This window comes from Lagopus muta, chromosome 5 (assembly GCF_023343835.1).
Source record: "Lagopus muta isolate bLagMut1 chromosome 5, bLagMut1 primary, whole genome shotgun sequence".
Taxonomy (NCBI): Eukaryota; Metazoa; Chordata; class Aves; order Galliformes; family Phasianidae; genus Lagopus; species Lagopus muta.
The window spans coordinates 30,968,340-30,993,390 of NC_064437.1; the positions used below are offsets into that span (position 1 = coordinate 30,968,340).

Genomic DNA, 25,051 nt, shown 5'->3' on the forward strand with positions numbered 1-25,051 from the left:
TCTCCTTGTCATATTGATATGGTGATTTTCTTTAAGGTCTTGTTAAACAAAGAGCACTTGGGGGATGATGTCAGGCCTTCCCATGTCTCTTCAGGTGCTTCCTCGGGCAGGCTATGACTTGTTCTCTGGTTTGCTCCGCTGCAGGATATTCCTGCAGTGTGTATGACAAAATATACATATATACACCTATATACAGAGTGTGCATTCCTGGGAAGGTTCATCTATACGATAAGTGATGTAAACTTATCAGAGATCTTCCCCAAGTTAAGTAGAAGGATTCCCAAAAAGAACTATGATAGCAGAGATCATAAAATAAAAATAATATTATACAATTCTAATGCAGAAACAACATTTGATTCCCACAATATTCATTCCATTTCCGAGAACCCATCAGCATATGGTCCCTCCCTCAAATGTTGTTTGCATCACTTATCGTATAGACGAACCTTCCCAGGAACGCACACTCTGTATATAGGTGTATATATGTATATTTTGTCATACACACTGCAAGAATATCCTGCAGGAGAGCAAACCAGAGAACAAGTCATGGCATGCCCAAGGAAGCACCTGAAGAGACATGGGAAGGCCTGACATCATCCCCCAAGTGCTCTTTGTTTAATGAAGACCTTAAAGAAAATCACCATATCAATATGAGAAGGAGAGCACCGAGGCATCTTGGAAACAACAGGATGACTACTGACTGGCACCAGATAACAAATAAATTAACAAGTAAATAGCAAATGTAAACCTTCTGATAAGATTGTGAACCTGGAGTACCCAGCCAGTGGGGAAACAGGGGAGGGGGAAGGCAAGGGGGAGAAAACAGGGTATAAAGGCTGTCATGTTGTGTCCATAGGCGTGCTCCTGCTTGCGGGATGCCCGCCATTGCAATTGCGAATAAATTCTGCTTTTATCAGAGATACCGTCCTGACAAAAATTACTTGAATATTTCCAACAATATGTATATGAATTCCAGGAAAATCTTTGATTATGTGTTAGTTCGGCTTCTATCTGTACCAAGCTTTTTGCCCTACGTTGTGCAAGTTAGGAGGAACGACCCCCCCTTGCACCCAATGTCTGTGCAGCACTGATTAAAACATAGCTACTTTTATAACTACTTTGTGGTTATAGAGTTTGACTCCGCACGTCAGCAGGAGGCCTGGCATTGCAATTGCAAATAAAATCTGCTTTATCGGAGATACCATCCTGATAAATTATTTGGATATTTCCAAACAAGGGGAGAGCTTGTCCTGCAGCCTGCTGCTGTGCAGGAATGCTTAAGAGGTGCTTGTGCTGCTCTCTATTTTGGTGGTAAGATGATTGACTCATTGCTGTACTTTGTTTTTAGGCACATGCTCAGTTGGCTCTCAGCTGTTGAGCCAGAGGTCTGCTGTCAGTTCTTTCAGCCTCCCAGTCTGAGACAGTTTCGTGATCGTTAATCTGATTTAGCCAGGAGTGTTGCTCACTGTCTTCCTGTGGCAGGCTGAGGGAGAAAGGAAGGAAGGAAGAAAGAAAGAAAGGGAGAGGAGAGAGTGCACCATCACACTGGCTTTGCTGGGAAGGAAGCCTGCTAAGAGCAGTGCTGCTGCTCTGAGTCCCAGCTGGCTTTTACCCCTAGGCAATGCCCTGCAGGTGGGCTGGTGAGGTTGGGGGTTGGGCAGGGATTGCTGCATTCCTTCTCACACCTCTCCTGCCTATTGTTTCTCTTGTCTCAGCAGGCTCCAGTTTAACATCTGCCTGCAGCAGAGCAGCAACTGGCCACAGAATGTCCATCTCAGGCAGGGGCTTGGGGAAGCAGCCAGGAGAGGGCAAGGAGTAAGAGATGGGAGTGCAGGGTGAGAGTGAGGTGTCCTCAGCCAGCATTTGCGTGCTGGGAACAGAGAAGCCGCCGGGATGGGAGTTTCTCTCCTCTCCAAGCTGCTTCCCTGGGCCTTGGCTGTGCCCAGTGTGGGAAACAAATGTTGTTTCTGCATTAGAATTGTATAATATTATTTTTATTTTATAATCTCTGCTATCATAGTTCTTTTTGGGAGTCCTTCTACTTAACTTGGGGAAGATCACCTTCCCAGGAACGCATACTCTGTATATAGGTGTATATATGTATATTTTGTCACATGCACTGCAAGAATATCCTGCAGGAGAGCAAACCAAAGAACAAGTCATGGCATGCCCGAGGAAGCACCTGAAGAGACATTGGGAAGGCCTGACATCATCCCCCAAGTGCTCTTTGTTTAACGATGATGACTTTAAGGAAAATCACCATATCAATAGGACAAGGAGAGCACCGAGACATCTTGGAAACAACAGGATGACTACTGACTGGCACCAGATAACAAATAAATTAACAAGTAAATAGCAAATGTAAACCTTCTGATAAGATTGTGAACCTGGAGTACCCAGCCATTGGGGAAACAGGGGAGGGGGAAGGCAAGGGGGAGAAAACAGGGTATAAAGGCTGTCATGTTGTGTCCATAGGCGTGCTCCTACTTGTGGGACGCCCGCCATTGCAATCGCGAATAAATTCTGCTTTTATCAGAGATACCGTCCTGACAAAATTACTTGGATTATTTCCAACACCAGCAAGGAGCACTTGCAGGAGCCCGTGGCCTTTGCAGAGGTGACCATGTATTTCAACAGAGAGGAATGGGCGCTGCTGGACCCTGCGCAGCAAGTGCTGTACTGGGATGTGATGCTGTAGACGTACCAGTACCAGTGCGTGGCCTCGCTGGGTGAGGGCTTTGCTGCTGCTCCTTGTTAGGGCAGCTCTGCCCGTGCAGAATGAGTCTCTGCAAGCAGGGTGTAGAATAAATGCAGTGCAGTTACTTATTGACCAAGGCAACAGCAACAGAAGAAACACAGAAGCATGAGTTGCAGAATTGCGTGCTCAGTCCCTTGAGAAAAGCCCCAGAGTCACTGCTGACACACAGGCATCAGCCTGGAGGGGTTGGATCAACTCCCTGCAAACAGCCCTTGTGCTGCAGCTCTGCATGGTGCCACCAGTTCCAGCACCCAGACATTACACGTATCACTCCCTTAAAATTCTATACTTTTTTGTTCATTACCCATAAACCTTGTTGAAGTGTTGGTAAACAAACATAAATTTTTGCTGCATAAGCGTAAATCTGTAGTTAATTAATTAACTTATTCCACAACTGATCATTATTTTGCGGATATCTGCTTGTCCTTCTTTCCACAAAGATAAGCTCGGGAGAAAGACGGGACTATCTTGGTGCCTGCTTGTCACATTTCAACCTTCTCACGGGGTGAGACAGTCGGGCCTTGTGTAGAGGCCCTAATTTCTTTGATGTTTGCTACATCTGTTTTTCTTTTGCTGGGAGTTTCTTATCCTAACAGAACAACTCTACAATATGTTTTCTAATCCCTAACACTATACTCGCATTGTTTGGAACATTTAACAACTATTACAGTTTTGCAAGAAAGAATTAATCACTAATTCAGTAATAATGTTTCTAACACATACCGCTAACATATACAGTATTTTTACTTCTTACATCAACTATTTCTAAGGATATGTTACAGAATACAAATGCATTATTTTCTACTTCTTCAAACCAATTGATCTTTTTAATATCAAATGCAGAAACAACATTCCATTCCCACACTGGGACAGCACTGGGGACACTAGGGAGGTGTCAGGACAAAACCAGAGTAACCATTGAAGCTGTGATGAGGACAAGCTGAGGACATCCTGGGGGTCTGGGGGGCATCAAGAGCTATTGGGGACATCAGGGGACACTGGGGGCAGTGGGTGGTCAGGAGATGGGGAGGAAAAGTGGAAAAATAACCCCCAAAATGAGGAAAAAAACTCTGGAAAAGGGAGAATCTATCTCCCGGAAAATCAGAAACGGAACAGTACTTGGCCTGCCCCCACACCACACTCCCAGCCAATCGTCCTCTGGCTGTGCAGGAAGCTTTCCTTTCCCTTTGCAATTCCTTGCGGCAACGCCCAGCCCCGTTTTGGATTCGCTTTCCTTCTTTTCACTGTTACCGAGGTCGGCTGAATCCCCACTCCCGAGTATCCACAGGGATGGACCCATAGGTCCCCAGCCTCAGATTTAACGGTATTTTCTCTATTTTGTGGAAAATTGGCTCAAAATAAGCTGTTTTAGTACTTATTACTATGTATTTTATTACTTATTACTAATTACTTATTATTATTACTTATTACTTATTAAGTAATACTTATTACTATATATTTTCTGCTATAGCACTAATTGCTGCTAACTGCATTCATTTCTTGGAGTTTGGGTTTTCTGCGCAGTCCAGCCTGAAAGCAACGACCTTGGGACCAGCATTTTTCACCCTGCTGCCACTACCCATGTGGACACAGGATATCACCAGGGCCATTCGCCCCTCTGAGGTGAGGCAGAGTGCGGAGCTGTCCTGAGGGTGGGGACAGGGGGTGGTGGGGGGACAAGGGGTCAGGGGGGGACAGAAGGGGGGACAAAGGGACAGGGGGCAGGGAGTGGTAGAGCAAACAAAGGGTGGCAGAAGGGGACAAGGGACAGGAGGTGGCTGACCGGACAAGGGGACAGGTTGGGAGGTGACAGCAGGGAGGGGAGGACATGGGACAGGGAGTGGCAGAGGGGACCAGGGGACAGGGAGTGGTAAAGGGGGCAAGGAAACAGGAGGTGGTAGGGGGACAGGGTTGGTGACTGACAGAACAGCAGTTGTGGTGGCAACATAGTGGGGAGGGATCAGAGAGGATGGGGTGGCTGGCCTTGACGTGGAGACATGGGGACCAGAAGACAAGGACTGGGGTTATCATCAGGAAGATGGACCTGGTAGGGACCTGGTGGAGACGGCAGAGACAATACAGAGGTCTTGGGAGAACCACCACCTCTCATGTCCTCATCTGCAGGTGTCCCCAGAGCTGCTGCAGCCCCTGGTGACTGTGGTGGCCACCTTGGGCAAGTTGGGGGCCATCCCTGGTGACATTTCCCTGGGAGGGAACATGGGCTCACTACAGGCCAGGCTGCTGACCTTCAGCTCTGGTGTGCGCAGAGCCATGGTGCACCCAGATGGCGATGCCACCCTCCTCCGATGCGCCCTGGGGGCATCCAAGGAACAGCCCGGTGCCCCCACAGCCATCACTGACTCGTGGCAGGAGGCAGTGACCACAGTGAAGGACATCTGGGCTGAGCTGCAGGAGGATGCTGCATGTCTGAGAGATGCCTGTGGGAATGTGGCCGCTGCCAAGGCTGCCACTGAGGCCACCAAGGGCCACTTGGTGGAAGCAGTGACACGGGAGGACAAAGCACACAAAGGGTTGATAGCTGCCACCAGAGTGGTACCTTTGTCCTCAGAGGTGGCCCAGGTCACAGAGGTTGTGGCAGCCCATGATATGCGGGTGGCAGAGGCCAAGGAAGGGCTGCAGGCAGCCACCAAGGCCACTGAAGAGGTGGCAGTGGCAGTGGTGGCATCAGTGGCAGCCAAGGAGAGGGGACAACATGCGGCAGTGGCCCATGGGTTCCTGGTACAGTTGGTAGCCGCCTGTATGGGGGCCTATAACTACTATAGTCATGTGGAGCATTGTCTCAAGGACATCAAGGCCATGGTGGGTGTCACTACTGGATATGCTGGCCCTGATGTCCCCAAGGCCACCCAGGGGGACATGGGTATCCCCAAGGAGCTAGCAGAGATAGTGGTGGTGGCCGAGGCGCTGTGGGATGCCAGCGCCCGCCTGACCCAAGAGCACCTCTTGGGGACACTGCGTGGTATTCGGAGCCTGCTGGCCACCTCCAGTGTCACTGAGGTCACCAAGGTCACCCAGCGCTGCCAAGAGGCCACTGACGCCCTCCCTGGGCTGCTGCCACCGGGGCTGTGCTAGGGGACAAACATGTCCATCAGGAACCAGTGGTACCAACACCACCATGAGATCATGGAGACGGCAGATGGGGCCTTCAGGACCGCCATTTCAACCACCAGTGGAGTGAGAGCTGTCACAAAATGTCACCTCAGTGTCACCTCCATGCATTCCCTCAACACCTCCAGGGACAGGGATGCCACCACTTCCGTATAAAAATGGGAAAACCGTTTTGTTTTATAAAAATGGTTTTGTTTTATAAAAATGTTATCACGTGACGAGGTTGTGGCTCCATGTCACTTTATCCCTAATGTCAACAGGATATCCTATGTCAGCAGGATCCTCACACATCTCCACCTTTGTCCCCTTCTCATGTCTATCCTCCTGTTCCTCTCCAGGTCCCTATGTATCACCTTCTCATATGTCCCTTTCCCATCCCTTCTATGTCCCTATATATGCCTTCCATGTCCCTTCCCAGTGGGCCCATGAGTGTTTCTGGTGCCCCCAAAGCCATCTCAACCACACAAAGGGGTCCTGGTGTCCCCATGGGTTGCTTCTGGTGTCCCCATTGTTGGTTTTGAGATTCCCAAAGCCACCATGACAACAAAAGGGAATTCCCATGGGTGTCCTGGTTATCTCCAAGGCCACCATGGTCATGTCCCTGTCACCTCCTGTGTGCATCACATGTCCCCCCCCTCCTGGAATGGGATGAGATTGGAGATCCCCAGACCTTGCAAGCAGGTGACAGCCCCCAACCACCAAAATCAACAAGCATGGTCCAAGAGTGGTCCTGTTACATCCTGTCACAGGCCAGGAGCTCCTGGAGTCACTGAAGGACTATTGAGAGGTCTTGAGGGGCTGCCAGGGAGGCAAGATGGCAGGGTTGGATAAGGAGCTCTAGTCTGCAGGTCTGCGGGATCCCAACTCCTGTGGGACTCCCCACAGCACCCCTAAGGAGTCCCCAATCCCAAGGGGATCCCTTCATGTCCCACAGGACCCCTCAATCTCCATGGGACGCCTGTGACCCTTCGAAAATTCCCCAACACCAGTGGGAATCCCCACACCCTCCCAAATACAATAAGCCCACTTGAAAAAAGGCAGAACCTATGGGAACCCACAGACCCTCCCAAATCCCTATAGGACTCCCCCAATAAAAAAAATAAAAAATAAAAAAAAAAAAGCCCAGAGTCCCACAACCCAATGCGACTCCCAACCACAACGGCACAACGGGATTCCCCAAACTTCCCAACCTCAATAAGACCCCCTCCAAATAAATAAATAAATAAATAAATAAATAAATAAATATTAAAAAAAATATTAGAATAGGAGCCTTTGGAGTCCCCAGTCCCAATCGGAGACCTCCAATCCTCCCAACCCCAATAAGGCCACTCCCTCAAAAAATCAGTACCCCTAAGAGCCTCTAACCTCTATGGGATGCCGCCTTTATATCACTCTGATGGGACCCAAAATTCCTCCCATGCTCTCCTGATATCCCTTGGTATCTTTGGTACACACAGCATCTCCTCATTGTTCCCTCCCTGGTGGTTCAGTGCCTCCAGGTCCCCTTGGTCCCTGTCCAAGAGGCTCTGGGACCCCAATATCGCCCTCAGTTTTCCCTTTGTTCCCTCTCCAGTGGCTCTGGGCTCCCAATGCAAAAGCCATCACTGAAAAATCACAATTGTGTTTCTTGATCAGCAACTTCAGTTGAACCCAGAACTTTCTCACACCTCCATTAGAAATAAAAATAAACCCTAAGTTGATTGTCTGCTGAGACTTTAAACGCAGAGATCTGTACATCTTCCAGGGAGGGATGTCTGGCAAGAGATTAAATAACTGTGTCTCGCTTTGCAGGTCACCAACTTGTTCACTCATCATACCAGAAAGGGGTGGAGAAAGGGGGAAAAATTGTTTTCCCCAACCTCACTGTAAACGACAGTAACTTTGGTTAAAATAAAATAGCCCAAGCACTTTTTTCTTTTTTTAAGGAGAGAAAAGCTTGGCATGAACGTGCCAGGAAGGGTGGAAGCAAAGAGCTTTAGAGCACTGCAGCTAACACAGACTGCAGCTGGCATGGCTCTGCCCCATACAGCACTGCTTCAAAGAGCATCTCATGGCCAGAAAAGGCAGAAGTGCTCTGAATGTATAACAGTGGAAAATAACGCAAAGTCTTAATTAAAGACGCATTTCTTTTCTCTTCCGTGTTTCTACACAGCGCTCTCTGCACTCAAATACGAGGGAAGGACACAGACGGCCGCGCCCCAACAGGCGGAGGGCACACACAATAGCACTCCTGCAGAGCCACCTCGTCCCTCTGCAGCGCGGTCATCCGCCCGTCACAGCGCTCCTACGGGAACCCCCCCGCAGCCTGAGCCCGGGGCAGAGAGCAGCGGGCGGGGCACCTCCTGGCTCGGCTCTCACAAGACTCGGGAGCCGCTCCGGGCGCTCAGGAGGCCCTCAGCCCTCCTCGTGGGAGCGGACAAAGGCTGCTGCAGGCGCCGCAGTGCGGCCGTTCGCTCCGTTTGTCCTCTCAGGAAAGGAGCGGCGGGACACGGCCTGAGGCTGGCCGGGGCCGCGGTACGGCGAGCCGGTCTTTCCGGCGGCTGCGAGCGGAAGCGGAGCTGTGCCGGGGGGCGGGGAAGTCCCTGGCGCAGCCCCCACCCCCTCTCCTTCTCAGCCCCTCCACCGTCCTCCGCCATCTGAGCGCTCAGCGTGCCGTTCCCACTCCAGCATCAACCCACCGGCACCCCCGCCGGACGCAAACCGAAGGGCACCCCCACGCGCGGCTGCTTCTGGATACGTCACTTCCGGTCAACCATCACCTACTTCCGGTGACGGCACTTCCGGTCCCGCGCTCCGGAGGGGGATGCGTCAGGGGGCGGGGGATGGGGCGCAGCGGCCTCGCTGCGGCCATTAGGCGGGGTCCTGTTGCCGCTGAGTGTTGTTGATGCGGAGTAATGGTACCGGGCTCGGCAGGATCCGCTCGGCGCGTTGCTGGCGTGGCAGAGGGCGGTTTTTCCACTTGAGGTGGAGGACGGGGCCGCGGGGAGAGGCCTGTGAGGTGCCGTGCCCCTTCCTCGTGCCACGACCAAGGGCTGGAGCGGAGGGCGCAGCCCGCGCAGCAGTGCCAGGTTCATTAGGCAGCGTCACACTGCTGCAACCTGCTCGTAGCGCACGTCACGGCGCTAACGACTCACAAGAGACGGCAGGGTTCCATGAACCCATGTGATGGTGGAGGCACTGGGTTTTGCTTTTCCCTTCCCACCGGGTGCTGGTGTAACCGTGCAGTGGGCAGCAGCGAGAACCCAGAACTGCTGCACGGGCAACATCTGGGCGCGAAACGGGGCAGAACTTGGAGGACTGGCACTACGTGCAGCCGAGTCAAGGTTTAGATCAGGTGTAGCTCAGAATAATCCCTAGTTATAAACAGTGCTGCATGTTCTCATGTTAGTGACTTCTTGTTGATGCTGGTTTTCTTTTAACCCTGTCAGAAGCACGAGAGATGCGTGTGTCTACATACATTCAAGCTTTGGGGGAGCAAAATTACTCTCTCATCATCTGGTTGTGAAAAGACAGCCACAGTGGGTAGTTAGTACCACATGCAACTTCCTTTCCTCCCAAGTGGAGCATTCACTTACTAAGTTCAATGAAATGCAAACAGACTGTAGAAGCTGTTAACATTGCCTTCTTCAGCCCCACTGCTGAGGTCCTCTCAGTTCTAATGTCAATTTTTTTTAGTTCAACCAGATTGATCAAAGCTCCTGGACTGCAGAACTCAATTATCAGAGAAGTGGGTTTCAAACTAACAGCTACATCACAGATCAGCAAAGGCTAACAGAATTCTTACTGCATGACTTGTTTCTCCATTCACTGCTTTTTAAAGACTAGGAAGCCCAGCATCATTCCTTTCCTCTTAAGAGTTCCATGTTGAGAACTCCCCCAGGCAAGCCTGAGAAGAGTTCCAGCAATTGTTGCTCATTAACATTTCAGAAGAAAATCTGTTGGATTAAGGCACAAGTCCTCCCAGAAATCTGAATTTCAGAATACAGCTAAGGGCCAAGGGAGATGAGAGCTTCATAGAGAGAGAGGGCTAGGGAGAAAAAAAGAGGTGGTCCTTTGAACAGACATGATCTTTGCCTACAGAAAAGCCTCTCTCTTATTGACACTTATTGCCTATGTGAGCTCAGTGCAGTTCTAGCTAGCCTGCTGCTATTGTCATTTGTGGATAAAGCTTCAGGCTTATGAAGATTAAATGTATATTTTTTCTTAACACGTGGAACATACACTATAAAGTATAAATACGTATGATAAATGTGTTCATGCTGAGTACATGATATTCATTAGGCCAGAAAAAAAAAATGGAGGAATTTACATTAAGTTTTTAGCTACACTGTCTGAAATACAAGTATGCAGAAGTCATCACTGAAAAATCTTAACTGTGTCTCTTCATCAGGAACTTCAAGTAAACCCAGAATGCTTTTTACGCCTCTATTAGAAAGAAAAGAAAAGTTGGAAAAATAAATCTTAAGTTGATTGGTTGCTGAGACAGCAGTGACTTTATACACAGAGGTCTGTACAGCATCCTCCAGGGAAGGGTGCCTGGCAAATTATTTAATACCAGCTTTTGCAGGTCATCAACTTGTTGTCTGGAAAGTTGTTTCTAATTGTACTAGAAAGAGGTGGGGAAATGACTTGTCCCCAAACTCACTGTAAATGACCGTAACTTTGGTTAAAATAAACTAAAAAGGTAGACAGAATTTTGTCTCCTTTATTAACAGATTCAGGACAAATTTAAAGGGCAGGGAAAGGGGTAAGGGAATGGGGATATCATTCCCCAAAAGAGAAGCAGGGCTGCACAGGGCAGACAGTGGATTCTAAGGTGGTGGTGTATAAATAAGGGCAACAGTCGGTTGTTAAGTTATTCTTTCCTTTTTCTCTAAATCAGTGTATAGATTTATCTCAATCCATGAGTTCTGCTTTGATTTTTAAAATTCTCTCCCTCATCCCATAGGGAAGGAGGAGAGTGAGTAAATGACCATGTGGTGCTGAGTCACCTGCCAGGTTAAACCACAACACCCTGTTGCACTGCCAGATAAGCTGCTGCCCGGCGGTCTCATTGCTGCGTGGTAACAAAGCTGACCTGCAACACCGCACCTGTGGCACTCGATAGCACTAAGGTCAGCTCCCTGCTGTGCTAATAAAAAAAATCCTTACAAACATCTTACCAAGATTTACTTTACATTTATTCTTAACGTATGGAACATATAGTATAAATATTTCATACTGAATGGCATTTACTAAGCCAGTGACAGTGCTGACAACTAGTGTTGATAGTGGAAGATATAATACACGTGATAATGACTCTCAGCAACATACAGTGAGGTGTTAAGACACAGGATGACACATGATGGATGACAGTACACGATGATATGCAACACTGACTTGTGACAACAGATGATGACACGTCATGACACACAGCAACATGTGATGTTCAGTCACAGTGATGGATAATTACACATTTTGATGTGTCTTGACATGCAGTGATGACTCACAAAGACAAATGATGATATGTCATAACATATAACAACATTTGACAGTAATTTGTGATTGGTGGACTTCAAAGTGCCATGACGTGATGACAGGTAACGACAACTGGTGATGATGGACAATTATATGTCATGAGACAAGATGACTCAATTTTGTCTCATGACAACAGATAACACAAATGATACACTGGATTGATGCGTGACAATGGATGGCGCGCAACAATGGATGACAACACTTCATGACATGTGTCAACACACAACAATGAGTTGTGAATATGGATGGAACACATGATGTTTTGGAGCAGAGTGGTTGGCAAGCTGTACAGAAGAGAAATATCATAGAATCATAGAATGGCCTGGGTTGAGAAGGATGTTAACGATCATCTGATTTTAACTCCCCTGTTGTGTGCAGGGTCACCAACCAGCAGACCAGGCTGCCCAGAGCCACATCCAGTCTGGCCTTGAATGCCTCCAGGGATGGGGCATCCACAACCTCCTTGGGCAACCTGTTCCAGTACGTCGCCACCCTCTGTGTAAAAAACTTCCTCCTAATATCTAACCTAAATCTCCCCTGCCTCAGTTTAAAACCATTCCCCCTTGTCTTATCACTAACAACCCTTGTAAACAGCCGTTCCCCCTCCTGTTTGTACGCTCTCTTCAAGTACTGGAAGGCAACAATAAGGTCTCCCCAAAGCCTTCTTCTCTCCAAGCTAAACAAGCCTAGTTCCCTCAACCTTTCCTCATAGGAGAGGTGCTCCAGCCCTCTTGATCATCTTAGTAGCCCTCCTCTGACCTGCTCCAAGAGCTCCATGTCCTTCCTGTACTGGGGGCCCCAGGCCTGGACGCAGTACTGCAGATGGGGCCTCACAAGAACCAAGTAGAGGGGGACGATCACCTCCCTCTCCCTGCTGGCCACCTCTTTTTTAATGCAGCCCAGAACACAGTTGGCCTTCTGGGCTGCGAGAGCACACTGCTGGCTCATGTCCAGTTTCTCTTCCACCACGATCCCCAAGTCCTTCCCCGTGGGCTGCTCTCAATAAATTCTTCCCCCAGTTTGTATAAATACCTGGGATAGCCCCAGCCCAAGTGCAACACCTTGAGCTTGGCCTTGTTAAACCACATTAAGTTTATGTGGGTCTACTTCTCCAGCCTGTCTAGGTCCCTCTGGATGGCTTCCCTTCCCTCCAGTGTATCAACTGCACCTTTCAGCTTGGTGTCATCTGCAAACTTGCTGAGGGTGCACTTGATGCCATCATCTGTGTTATTGATGAAGATGCTGAAGAGCACTGGTCCCAAGACCGGCCCCTGAGGGACACCGCTTGTGACCGGCCTCCACCCTGACACAGAACCATTGATCACTACCCTTTGGCTGTGACCAACCAACCAGTTCTTAATCCACTGCCACAGACACGCCACCGTTTCAGGATCCCTCACTGCAGGGGCTAGCGATCTCTCCTTGCTCTACCCACAATCTCTCCTCGCTAGGACCATTGCAACACAGACACCAATATGGGGGATGCTGCCAAATGGTGTTTATTGAAATTCAACAGTATCTTATATACCCTCCAGAGTCCACTTGTCAGAATCTTATTGGTGGGTATCAGTCCAGGCTGCCCAACACCAGTCCTACCATTGGCCCTTCATTGTTGCATTGTTCCATGGTGGCCATCTCCAGGTGGTGTCCATCTTCTTGTTCCTTATCTTCGTCCTTCAGCTCCTTCTTCCTCGCTTAATTTCTTCCTCAAGGCCAATGGACGTACTGTTCCAAGCACCTACCACAATGTTGAATAACTCCCATATGTGCTTATCATGAGACAGTCCAGCTGCCTGCACTGTGACAGCCCGAATCCCCGGTTAGTCACCTAATAACAAACCCAACAATCCACTGAACAGTCCATGCTTCAAATCCACACCTCTCCAATATAGAAAGAAGGATGTGGTGAGGGACCATGTCAAAGGCTTTGCAGAAGTCCGGGAAGATGACATCCACTGCCCTTCCTCTGTCCTCTGTTGCTGTCACTTCATCGTAGAAGGCCACCAGATTGATCAGGCACAATTTGCCCTTTGTGAAGCTATATATATATATTTAAAAGAGTAGAAAAGCGTATGCTTGTACGTACTTAACTGTGGAGAAGAAAAATAACAGTAATAAAGATTTTCCTGCTTCAGAGATAAAAGGACCAAATGAGAGGCAGGAAATATATATAGACATTTTTTCTTGAGGCCCAAGAGCTCCCAGTCCCAATATGTAAGAAGGTAGCAGACCACTTTGACTAAGTTGAGCCCTCTACGTCAAACTAAAAGCAAAATACACGGGCAGCAGAGGCAGCGATATACATCCTATGAAGAGAACAGTGATATGGCTTGGGAATGCAGGGATCTAGCTAGTGCTCTCACCACACCACCCGGTTTAGAAAATCCAAAGCCAGGGACTGGGAGGATGAAGAACTGCTTGCTTCAAGAGATGGCTAAGCTTGATACCATCAGGGGACCCTGAAGGTACACAAGCCCAAAGGACCTGATGAGATGCATCTATGGGAACTGGCAGATGAAGTTGATAAACCACTGTCAATCGAATCAGAGAAGTTCCTAGTCCAGTGACTGGAAAAGGAGAAACATAAGCCCCATTTTTAAAAAGGCAAAAAGGATGACCTGGGAAACTACAGACCTGTCAGTTTATCATAAAGGAAATCTTCCGGAAACTATACTAAAGCAAGCCGGAGACAGAGGTGATTGGTGATAGCTCTTACTTCACTAAGGGCAAATCATGCATGACTGATTTGTTCTTCTATGGTGGCATTGTAGCATTAGTGGATAAGGCTCAAGCCTGAGCTTCTGATGTCATCTATCTGGACTGATCTGGATTCGACAGATGGACCATTCAGTGGATAATGCATTAGCTGTACAGTTACACTCAGTGGTTGTCATCAACCATTGTCACTCATTGTGAAGGCAGAGACCAATGGTGAACCTCAGGAATTCATCCATTGAGCTATTCAAATAACATATTGATGTTGTACTAAGATACATGGTTTAGTGGGCAATATTGGCGATAGGTGGATAGTAGGACTAGAAGATCTGGAGAAGAGGAGGCTCAGGGGAGATCTTATCACTCTCTACAACTCCCTGAGAGGAGGCTGTGGCAAACTGGAGACTGGCCTTTGCCCCCAGGTGACAGCGACAGCACAAGAGGGAATCAGAATCACCAAGGCAGGAATCACCAGGTGTGATGCTTTCTGCTCTGTGGTGCTCCCCACAGACAAAGCCCAGACCCCAAGGCAGAGCCCCAGCCCTTGGCCCAGAGGAATACATGGGCATTACTGGTGCAGCCTCTCCCTACCCAACAAGAAGTGGAAGCAATCCTTCTTGTCCTATGTTGCTTAGACACTGGAGACAGAGGTAACCACTGATGAAAAATAAAATCCCTTGTGTCCATGAAGCACACTGTGAGATTAACTGTAGCACAGTTAATGCAGCATTATCTCATTTCTTTCAGGGTGGATGCTGGGAAAAACACAAGGGCTGTGGTCCACAGGTTTCTACAAATGCACTGCATCCCAGTGATTGCATTGCTTTTAGCTGTGCTGCTGTCTGGGCTGGTGATGATATGTATTGCTGTGTTATGGATGTGGCAAAAATGTCTGAGTTGGCTTTTCCCCAAAATAATTTAATACTTTATTTGGCAATGAAGTATTTGTGGTGACAGATCCTGGACAACCAAATCAGATGCTGGCTGCTAGGATTAATGTTGCAAGGTCTTTTAAGTGTCTTCTTAATTCCCATCAGTGAGTAGTGCTTTCTGAAACTCATTCTCACACAGCATGCAAGAGAGAAGAGACAGATCCAGGACAAGCTCATCCTGACAGTGACTGAAAGAGAGACCAAACTGGAGACAAAGCAGAGCAGAGTTGGGAGAGGCAACAAAAGAGGATGTACTTGCCCTAGAAAACAATAATCTCTACAGTGGATCCAGCCCATTCCCCTGCTCTTTTGAATCAGAGTTTGAGTACCTGTGCAGCAAAATCGGCATAGACCCTTCACTTTGTCTCCCAGCAGCTCTCCCATAGACAGCATCTCTTCCCCAGATATGGGAGAGGCAACAAAAGAGGATGTACTTGCCCTAGAAAACAATAATCTCTACAGTGGATCCAGCCCATTCCCCTGCTCTTTTGAATCAGAGTTTGAGTACCTGTGCAGCAAAATCGGCATAGACTCTTCACTTTGTCTCCCAGCAGCTCTCCCATAGACAGCATCTCTTCCCCAGATACCCGCAGTTGTCGGGGTTCCCCATAGCCATCTAGTGCCCTGGTTACTTGTGTCAGCAGGGCTGGGGTTCCCTGGAAGACCCCACTTTCTGAGTAATAAAAGCTGTCCAAAAGCAGCTGTTTTGACCATTTCCATTGGGTCATAGTGCATAGGGCTGAGGCCAGCACTTTGTGCAAGGGAAGCTGTTGGATAGCTGCACAGCAGTGAGGGACTTCTTGGTCCCAGTCTCAGCTTGCTTTTCTTATTGGACTGTCACCCAGGCTCCCGCCAGAACAGGGAAGTGCTGGGGAGGCTTGATATGTGAGGAGTTGTCCTTGAGCTCTTCTGGGCTACTGACCTGAATCACGGCAGGCAGTGAGGGAAGGAAGCACCTGGAAGGAGGAGTTTCCAGCACTGAGCACATCTAGGAGAAACAACATAGTAACAAAGGCTACCCAGTACAATGCTTACGCCTGCAGGTAAATAGATGACAGCCTAGGCAGTCATAGATTAGAAATCACAGATTGGAAGGGACCTCACGGACCTTCGAGTTCCAAACCTCCTGCCACAGACAGGGTTGCTAACTGCTTGATAATGCACTAGATAAGGTGCCCAGGGCCTCATCCAACCTGGCCTTGGAACACCTTCAGGGATGGGGCAACCAAAACCTCTCTGGACAGCCTGTTCCAGCACCTCACCACTCCCCCTTGTCCTATCACTATCTAGAAAAGTTGATTTCCCTCATGTTTGTAAACTCCTTTTAAATAGTGGAAGGCCACAATGAGATCTCCACACAGCCTTGTCTTTTCTTGGCTGAACAAACTGAGCTCCTTCAGCCTATCTTCACATAGGCTCCAGCCTTCTGATCATCTTCATGGCCCTCCTCTAAATCCTCTCCAAAACCTAGACATCTTCCCTGTGCTGGAGGCCCCAGGCCTGGACACAATACTTCTGAGGGAGCCTCACAAGGGCAGAGTAGAGAGAGACAATCACCTCCTGCACCCTGCTGGCCATCCTGTTCTGATAGAACCTAGGATAGCATTGGCCTTCTGGCTGCGAGCATACACTGCTGGCTAATGTTTAGTCTTTCGTTTACCATGACCCCTAAGTCCTTCTCAGCAGTGCTATTCTCAAGGACTTCTCCCAGTCTGTATGCATATCTTGGACTACTTAAGCCAAGTGCAAAACCTTGTACATTGCTTTGTTGAATTCCATTTAGGTTCACATAGGCCCGCCTTTTGAGTTTATCAAAGCCCCTCTGGATGGCATTTCTTCTTTCTGCTATATCAAATGTACTGCTCAGCTTGGTGTCACCAGCAAACTTGCTGAGGGTGCACTTGATCCCATCATCCATATCACTGACATGTTAAAGAGTACCTGACCCAAGACAGAACTCTGGGGGTCACTGCTCGTTACCAGCTTCCACCTGGACACAGAGCCATTGTCCACCACCCTCTGACTGTGACCAGCCAACCAGTTCCTTATCCACTGAATAGTCTACCCTTCAAAGCCATATCTCTCCAATTTGGAGAAAAGGTTGTGGTGGGGGACTATGTCAAAGGTCTTGCACAAGTCCAGGTAGATGACACCAGTTGCTTTCCCACTGTCCACCGAAACCATTACTCCATCATAGAAGGCCACCATATTGGTCAAACATGATCTTCCTTTGGTGAAGCCATGTCTCGGATTGCCTGCTTGTCCCACAAGTGCCTTAACGTATCTTCCAGGACCAGTTCCAAGATCTTCTCAGGCACAGAGATGAAGCTCATTGGCCTGTAGTTGCCCAGGTCCTCCTTCTTTCCTTTCTTGTAAATGGCAGTGATGTTTCCTTTTTTTTAGTGTCTGTGGTTTTTGTCTGACAGCCACGACTTTTCAAATATGATGGAGAACAACTAAGCAATCGCCTCAACCTGCTCCCATAGGACCCTGGAATATATGTCATCCAGCCCCATGGACTGGCGCGTGTTCAGTCTCATGCGTCAGTCTTGGACTTGCTCCACCCTTATAACAGGAGGGGAGGAGTTTGCTCCCCCAGTTTCCACCTAGCGGGGCATGTTCTGATCTGGTGAGGAGTGCTTGGATTAGTGCTCAGTGACTGATGCAGGGATGGGTCTTGTCCATGTCAGTAAAAGCAGCAACTGGTTAAACAGATCTACAGGCTTTCCTGCTCTAATGAGTTTTTTTTCGGTGGGACAGCGGGTCCCAAAGGGTTACAGTGTGTCTGTGTACAGCAGCACTAGTGAGCCTCACAAGGTAAGGGTGGTGAGTGCAAAAGAAATCTTAGAGTGTGACAGAGAAAAGAGGGCAAACCCATGACATGACTCAAGTAACATGGTTGCCTGCAACAGAACTGGGAGCAGACTACTCTGCACCCATGGTAGGTGCCCTTCAGTGCCTGTGCAGAGCCCAGATTTGGAAGGTCATGAAAAGAGGCAAAGAAAAGCAGACTTGACCCATCTTCTTGTTCCAGAGAGGGAGACAGCCATCACGACCCACAGCGAGCAATGTCCTCCCTGACCTGCTGCTTTCCTGACTGACAACCAAAAAATAACTGGGCTATGCAAAAGAGGAGAGTCCTGAACTGGAAGGGTCCAGAGGGGAGCTCTTGGTTCCTGAGCTAGCTTACTGAGATGAAAGAAGAAAGGATAGGATGTCCTTGCAAAATAAAATCTGAGAAGAACTAGTTAAACAAACTTATCTTGCAGGTATACAGCAATATATGCTAGCTTAGAATCTATCTGTAAATCTTGTTTGCTTGACAGAATGAAGAGTGATGGATCTTGTCAAACAGGATACAATGATAGTTGGGCAAAACAACAAACTCTGGATCCAGATTACAAAGAATGTTTTAAAAAGGAAATTACAGGGTGAAGCGGAAATGGTAAGTCATGGCCTTAGCATTGAAAAAGTGAAGGTGGTGGGGAGGCAGGGCCAACCCAGGGGAGCTCAGGTGTGTGCAGTGTACCTGAGTGACTGGAAGGGGTGAAGCCAGGATCCACCCTTTCCCAAACCTCGCTGTACGTTTGGCAGTGTAGGTGAGGGTATCTCTCTGGAGGCCCCTGCCTACCTGAGGCCTTCCAAAGGAAAGCAGCTCTTTTCCTTCATGTCTGCCTTTGCTACATTTGGGCTTGTTCTCATTTGCTATAGCCAAAGACTTTTCCATCCTACTATTATTGCAGTTCTTTCCACCCCGTTATAGCATTCCACAGTACTTACTTGGGGATGGGGGGGGATGAGTGTGTGATAGGTGAATTGAGAAGAATGTGAACCCCGAGTACCTTAGCAATAGGGAAAGGGGGAAGGGCCCACTAACATTAGGGAGTAGGGATAAATGAAGGTCTGTGTCCCCTGACACTTTGAGAGACCCCACACGGGTATGCTCCAGTGGAGTCTCCCTTTATTCAAATAAAGAAAACTAAAAAGTTCTGTGTCTCCTTTTTGGATAAAGATAATTAAGCAAGCTTATTTGAGCATAAGTTTTCCCAACCATGGAAAACTTCCTGGTTTTATGAGGAAACAGGTCAAATGGCCTGCATGCAGGACACAAGCCTCGGTCCCTGCAGCAGCACCTGATGTCCCCATGCCCTGTGGCATTCCCTCTTCGTATATTTGCTTTACGCAAGAGGATGGACTTATTTTCATCATGCTGCACTGACTGTAGCTAGTTTTTCTTCAGGCTGGTTTCCTTTCCCCCTCTCCCCCTCCCATTTCTTTCTTTCCTCTTTGTGCTCTATGTGCTTTTACCCATTCTCTGATGCTTTGTGGGAATGCCACCAAGGTACTCTCCTGCCCCCTGCCTGCAGGGCTGAAAGAGAAGAAGAAAGCAGCAAAAGGCAGTTCTGAACCACAATTGCTTTTATGCTGGTGAGATCCTTGTCCTGGCTTCACTTCCTGCCCAGCACAACAGGTTTGCTGGGTTGGACTGAGGGGGAGAGCTGTTCTCTGGCATATTGCAGGCTGGGCTGCACACTGAGAGACCTGGGAAGGGCTTGGAGCTCAGAAAACAAGGAAGTGAGCGGAGGAGGTTGGTGAGCTGTGCTGCCCTGTTGGCTCTCCCTAATACAGCATCACTGAGGCTGTACTTTTCCCCCCCTCATAGAAAACATGAGGTGACTTTGCTCCGTACTTCTGCATGTATAGATTCCTGCATGCTTTCGAATCCCTCTATCTGCTTTTGAGTCTCTTAATCCAAAGCCTCAGAGTAGGTAATTTCCATTTCCTTCCCCGCTTCCCACCAGGCCCCAACTTCCCTTAGGGGATCCAGCAGGCAAGATCTACCTCTAGTGGCAGTTTTAAACTTATATTTTCCTTGTATAGCAGTTGATTGTTCACTTGTTTTGGGGTTTGTGCTACCCCCTCAACTATCCAGGCCTGCTTTGTTGTGCGGCATCCTCCCAAAGCTCTTGCTCAGGATCTCCCTGCAACTGAAGATGCCTTTTGCACACAATCTTAGGCCCTGAGCATTTTCTGCATCTGCACCAGCTCAGGTGCTGGGCTCCAATTTTGTTCTTTGCACATGCATGCTACAGGCCTCCTTGCATTTGCATGCTGGGGGACAGAAGGTACCTGAGCATGGTGGTTTAACAGCAACAGAGAGATCTGCACCACCACTCTGCTCACTCACTTCCCCCTCCCAAACAGAACTGGGGGAGAAAATACAATGAAAAGCTAAGAGCTTACAGGCAGAGTTCATACTCCATCCAAAAAGTTGATTTGTTCCCAGTATGCAGTCAGCCCATCTCACACACAGATGAAACACTGATTTATTGCTAAGTTGCAGGAAGCAGGAACATTTTTGTGATGCTTCTTTTATACATATTTTTACCACTTGATGGCTACCTAGCCCAAAACTGGTCAGTTTAGGATAAGGCTAATCTCTGTGCCTGCAGACTAACTAGTCATGCTAATTAACTGCATGTGTTTTTCAAGGTGCTCCTGTCTTCAAGGACAAGTTTAGTCATTTGATTTTGATTAAGAGTTCCTCTACTTCATCACATTAGCAATTTTGAGGATGGTCATCCTGACCTAGATAAAAGTATGTTATATTATGACCTATGTTAAAAGTATGTTATATCTGAGGATGCACGTATATGGAGTTATGCAAATATTGGTTCTTACTTGATTGATCTCCCCCTCACTCTTTGAAACTTATCTAACAATACAGGTTAGATCAGTCTCATTTTCTCTGAGGTTTCAAGAATTAACATCAAGCAACACATTGATATGTTCTGCAATATTGTACACAAACAGGCAAAAGCTAACATTACTTGAAATGCAGTTGCTATGGTTTTCATAATTTATAAACTTAAACCTGGAAGTCAACCATCTGAATGGTTCTACAAACCTGTAGCAAGCATTTTCTTTTGAACCTCATGCAATATTTTTGTCTGCTTCTAAATTTTTTCAAAATCTGAAGAAATTGTACCACTTTTATCTACATATAAGCAACAACTAGTGTTAGTTACTGTACAAACTCCTCATTTTGGTGCTAAATTCCCTTCTCAGCATGTCCTGGAAGATGAGTACAAGTCCAAAAATGGGTCCTATTAGCAGTCTGAACTGTCTTTTGGACTATTTCATGAAACATGTTCTGATTCCATGGGTTTCCTGGTTTCTATATGCATTCCCTGGTTTCCTTAATCTTCCAAAGGCAACAGAAAAGTATCAACCCCTCCCCCCACCCCGGGCACCCTTAGTTCCTTTATTTATTTGTTTATTTATTTTAAGGAAATATGCATAATTAACAAAAAATAAGTAAAATATAGAATGAGTAAAATCAGAGTTACGAAACAGAGTCATATTCCCTGAGTACATTCCAATCAAAATAGAATCATAGAATGGCCTGGGTTGAAAAGGACCACATTGATCATCTAGTTTCAACTCCCCTGCTATGTGTAGGGTTGCCAACCACCAGACCAGGCTGCCCAGAGCCACATCCAGCCTGGCCTTGAATGCCTCCAGGGATGGGGCATCCACAACCTCCTTGGGCAACCTGTTCCAGTGCATCTCCACCTTCTGAGTGAAAAACTTCCTTCTAATATCTTGCCTAAACCTCCCTTTTCTCAGTTTAAAATGTTCCCCCTTCTCAGCTTTCCACTTCCCTTGTAGAGCTGCTTTTACTCTAGCATAATGAATCCCTCAGTCAATCTCCTTTACTTTTACTGCAGCATTTATTCTTAGGAATACCAGATAAGGTCCTTTCCACTTCTTGGCCAAAGGTGTGTCTTGCCCAGTTCAGAGATACACCCGTTCCCCTGGTTTAAAAAATGAATGTATGGGTACATCCAGGTGCACTGGATTAATTAATTGCACGTACCTATGGAGGAAAAAAAGTACTCTTGTCAAATGAAAGAGGCATTCAGAAAGTATTTGGTCACCAGCTATCTGTGTCTGATTGCCTTTTTCCAGTCAAATTTATAGTGTATGTTTGCCTGTACAGGATTTCACAAGGACTAGTTCCTTCCCAGACTCTGCAGATTATTTGAATTCTCAATATTTCCAAAGGGAGAACTTCTACCTGTTTCAAATGTGTTTCTTGACAAAACTTTCCAATCTGTCTTTTTAATATTTGATTCTTTCTCTACCTGATCACTTGACTGAGGCCTCCATGGGGCACATAAGTCCCATTTCATGTGCAGGAACTTAGATATTCCTTGGTTATTTCTGCTACAAAGTGAGGCCTTCTATCTGACGTGAGTCTTCCTGAATACCAAATCTTGGACTTATTTCTGTTAGTTGAAATCTGACTACTTCTCTTGCTATCCAACGTATATCTTCTTTCTGCTTCAGATAGATCTTCTGTGCTGTAAGTACTTTCGTGTGTTTTTTTCCATTAATTCTTTCACATGTTTTTCTTTGGAATAATCTATATCCAGCTAGTCACAGAAAAATAAGCAAACTAATGAATTATTACTTTTAGATCTTTAGGTTGATCGATGCTGACTGCTCCACATAGAACATCATCTGTGTATTGTACCATAGTAAGTAGTACACAGTAAAGTGTGTGTGTCATCATGGCTGGGTGAGCAGAGACTTGCCATGGAGTGGCCTGACCCACTCCAGCTACGATCTTGATGTCTCCCTCTGTCATGTTTTTGTGATTTTTGATTTTTGGTATCCCACATCATAACATCATGTAGTGTACAGATAAAGAATGAATACTCCAGTTCCACGGATTGACAATTTTGGATGCCTGGCTCTCAGAAGAGAAGAACTACATATCCCAGAGGATCTTTTGCATGTGAGGCGAACATGATAAGTCATGAGATGAAGGAAGTCACGAGATCTTGCTTGCTCTTTTGCTGCTGCCTGGCAGAGGGTGTGGGTCCCAAGCTGTGTGCCTTCAGCTCAAAGTAGGCTTTCAGTTTCAGAAAACTCTCTCTGTATCCTTTTTTATTTGATTTATTAGTCTCAATTTCAATTAGATTGTATTATATTGTGTTAGCTTACATTCCGATATATAGTTAGTAAAATAAGTTTTTCTCCTTAGATCATTGCTGCTGTTCTGTTTTTTTTCCTCAAGCCCAGCTCCCCTCTCCCTACCCCTTTTCCCTTCTTCCCATTTTTTGGGGGCCATGGGGCCCACAAGCCTATTGCCCCCCTGTCATGAGCATAGATTGATCTAATTAACTCTGTGACAGTTACAGTGGAGAATACAGGCACTCTGAAGCTTTTAACATTAGGGAAAAAAAAAAAAAAAAAAAAAAAAGGATTTCTTAAGCCAGAGACTGCAAAAGTGTTGCTACTTTGACCTTCATTGTAGTCCCAGCAGTCTGCCAAACTCCAGACAATGTACAGTTATTTTTTTTTCTGGTTTTCTTTTTTTTTTTTTTTTTCTCCTCGCATCTGCCTCCATTCATTAACTCTTTTTTAGCAGCTACCAGCGATGAAGCTGGTAGCTACCTGCTTTTTATCATGGGGGCACTGTCTAAGGGATTAAAAGCCTTTATGTTCTTCGCAATGTATTGGCCTATTATTAACTGTTGGGGAATGGCTCTGGGAACAAGGAGGCCATGAGGAGATGTACGAGCACAGCCTGTATGGCAGTACAGATTATATACCCATGGAAAAATACTGGAGGCTAACAGAAGGTCACAATGTTGTTGTGAGCAGGAGGGAGTAGCCCGAGGAGGAACTTGGTTTAATGGAGTTGACAAAAACAGATAGCACGTAGTTAGATTAATTAAGTGTAATTAATGTATGTATCATTATGTACATGTACATAATGGACATGTACATGATGTACATGTACATATCATTATGTACATGTACTAAATGGAATTCAACAAAGCAATGTACAAGGTTTTGCACTTGGCTTAAGTAATCCATACATGATGTATGTATGTTTGGTCAAACATGATCTTCCCTTGGTGAAGAAACGACTGTTGTCCACCAATAGCAAGGCAACACAATAGCTAAAGCCAACAATAAAAACTCTGTGTAATTGTCAATAAACTGAAGCTGGATCACTCATATTGAGTCTTGTCATGCTTCCCGCTCAGATAGTGATCGCATTACTGTTTTAGCTCCGCGGCAAGTGGTGCCCGAACAGGGACCGGTGATCAACTGAGCGTACGGCACTGAGCGTATGGACAGAAGCGCCAGTGTTGCAGTGGTGAGCTGGGGGATATAGTTGCCCAGACCGACCAAGAGGGGTCTGCGCAGATCCGGAAGGCAAAGAGTGGAGCTCCAATAGTCTCAAGTGGGTGCTGTGAGAGCAGTGGGATGCAGGTTGCAGTGCACCATGGAAAGAGAGGTAGCCCTAAATTTATTACAGCTCTTCTTAGAGAAGCAAGGGGTGGATATGGGTACTGTGAAGCAAGTGCTGGGATTACTACCCTTTGGTAAGGAAGAGGGCTTGTTCGTACATTCGGGGATATTCTTTGAGGAAGAATAGTGGTGCAACTTTGGTGATAAGAAGCATAAATTAGAACGGCAGGTAGCTGTTTTGGCTTCGTGCCAGCTAGCAGGATCATCTGAAGATGCTAGTCGGCTCAAGCCAGGGGGTGATTATGTTCCTATACCGGACATGATGAGATGTGTGCACATGGATGAGGGGACAGCAGCTCGCGTTATGGCTTCTGTGCATTCACGTTATGCTTCTGTGGGTATGCTGAAGCTGCTGGGAAAGCAGGCAGAGGTTTCACTGTTGTCAAAAGCCCAAACGGCATTGATTAATTGGGTTCAGTGCCATGGTTACGGGAGTACTCCTACGGAGTGCTTATCCCATAGGAATTTAGATAAGGTGGCAGAGGAGTTGTGGAAGGAGGTTAAGTCAGGACTGAAGAGATCTACCTTGGGAAGCTTAGAAAGAGCTCTTAAAGCAGTAGGAACAGAGGAGCAGTATTGGTGTATGGCTCGGGAGTTGGTGTTAGGTCAGCTTGGGGAGAAAGGCGAGGAATTGGAGGGGGGGTCTGCAAAAGACAGTGTGGAACCT

The 25,051-nt window shown here is 47.1% G+C and overlaps 1 protein-coding gene across 3 annotated transcripts; it reads left to right on the forward strand.

Moving 5' to 3' along the window:
* Positions 1-3,879: 3,879 nt before the first annotated feature.
* Positions 3,880-7,076, forward strand: LOC125694032 (uncharacterized). Of its 3 annotated transcripts, none has more exons than XM_048946663.1 (3): positions 3,880-4,082; positions 4,283-4,381; positions 4,883-7,076. In XM_048946663.1, the coding sequence occupies exons 2-3, from the start codon at positions 4,340-4,342 to the stop codon at positions 5,849-5,851; spliced, it is 1,011 nt and encodes a 336-aa protein (XP_048802620.1). In that variant the 5' UTR covers positions 3,880-4,082; positions 4,283-4,339; the 3' UTR covers positions 5,852-7,076. The 3 variants fall into 3 exon arrangements, with proteins under 3 accessions (XP_048802620.1, XP_048802619.1, XP_048802618.1); XM_048946662.1 differs by having other exon boundaries at positions 3,882-4,082; positions 4,265-4,381; XM_048946661.1 differs by having other exon boundaries at positions 3,896-4,082; positions 4,230-4,381.
* The last annotated feature ends 17,975 nt before the right edge of the window (positions 7,077-25,051 follow it).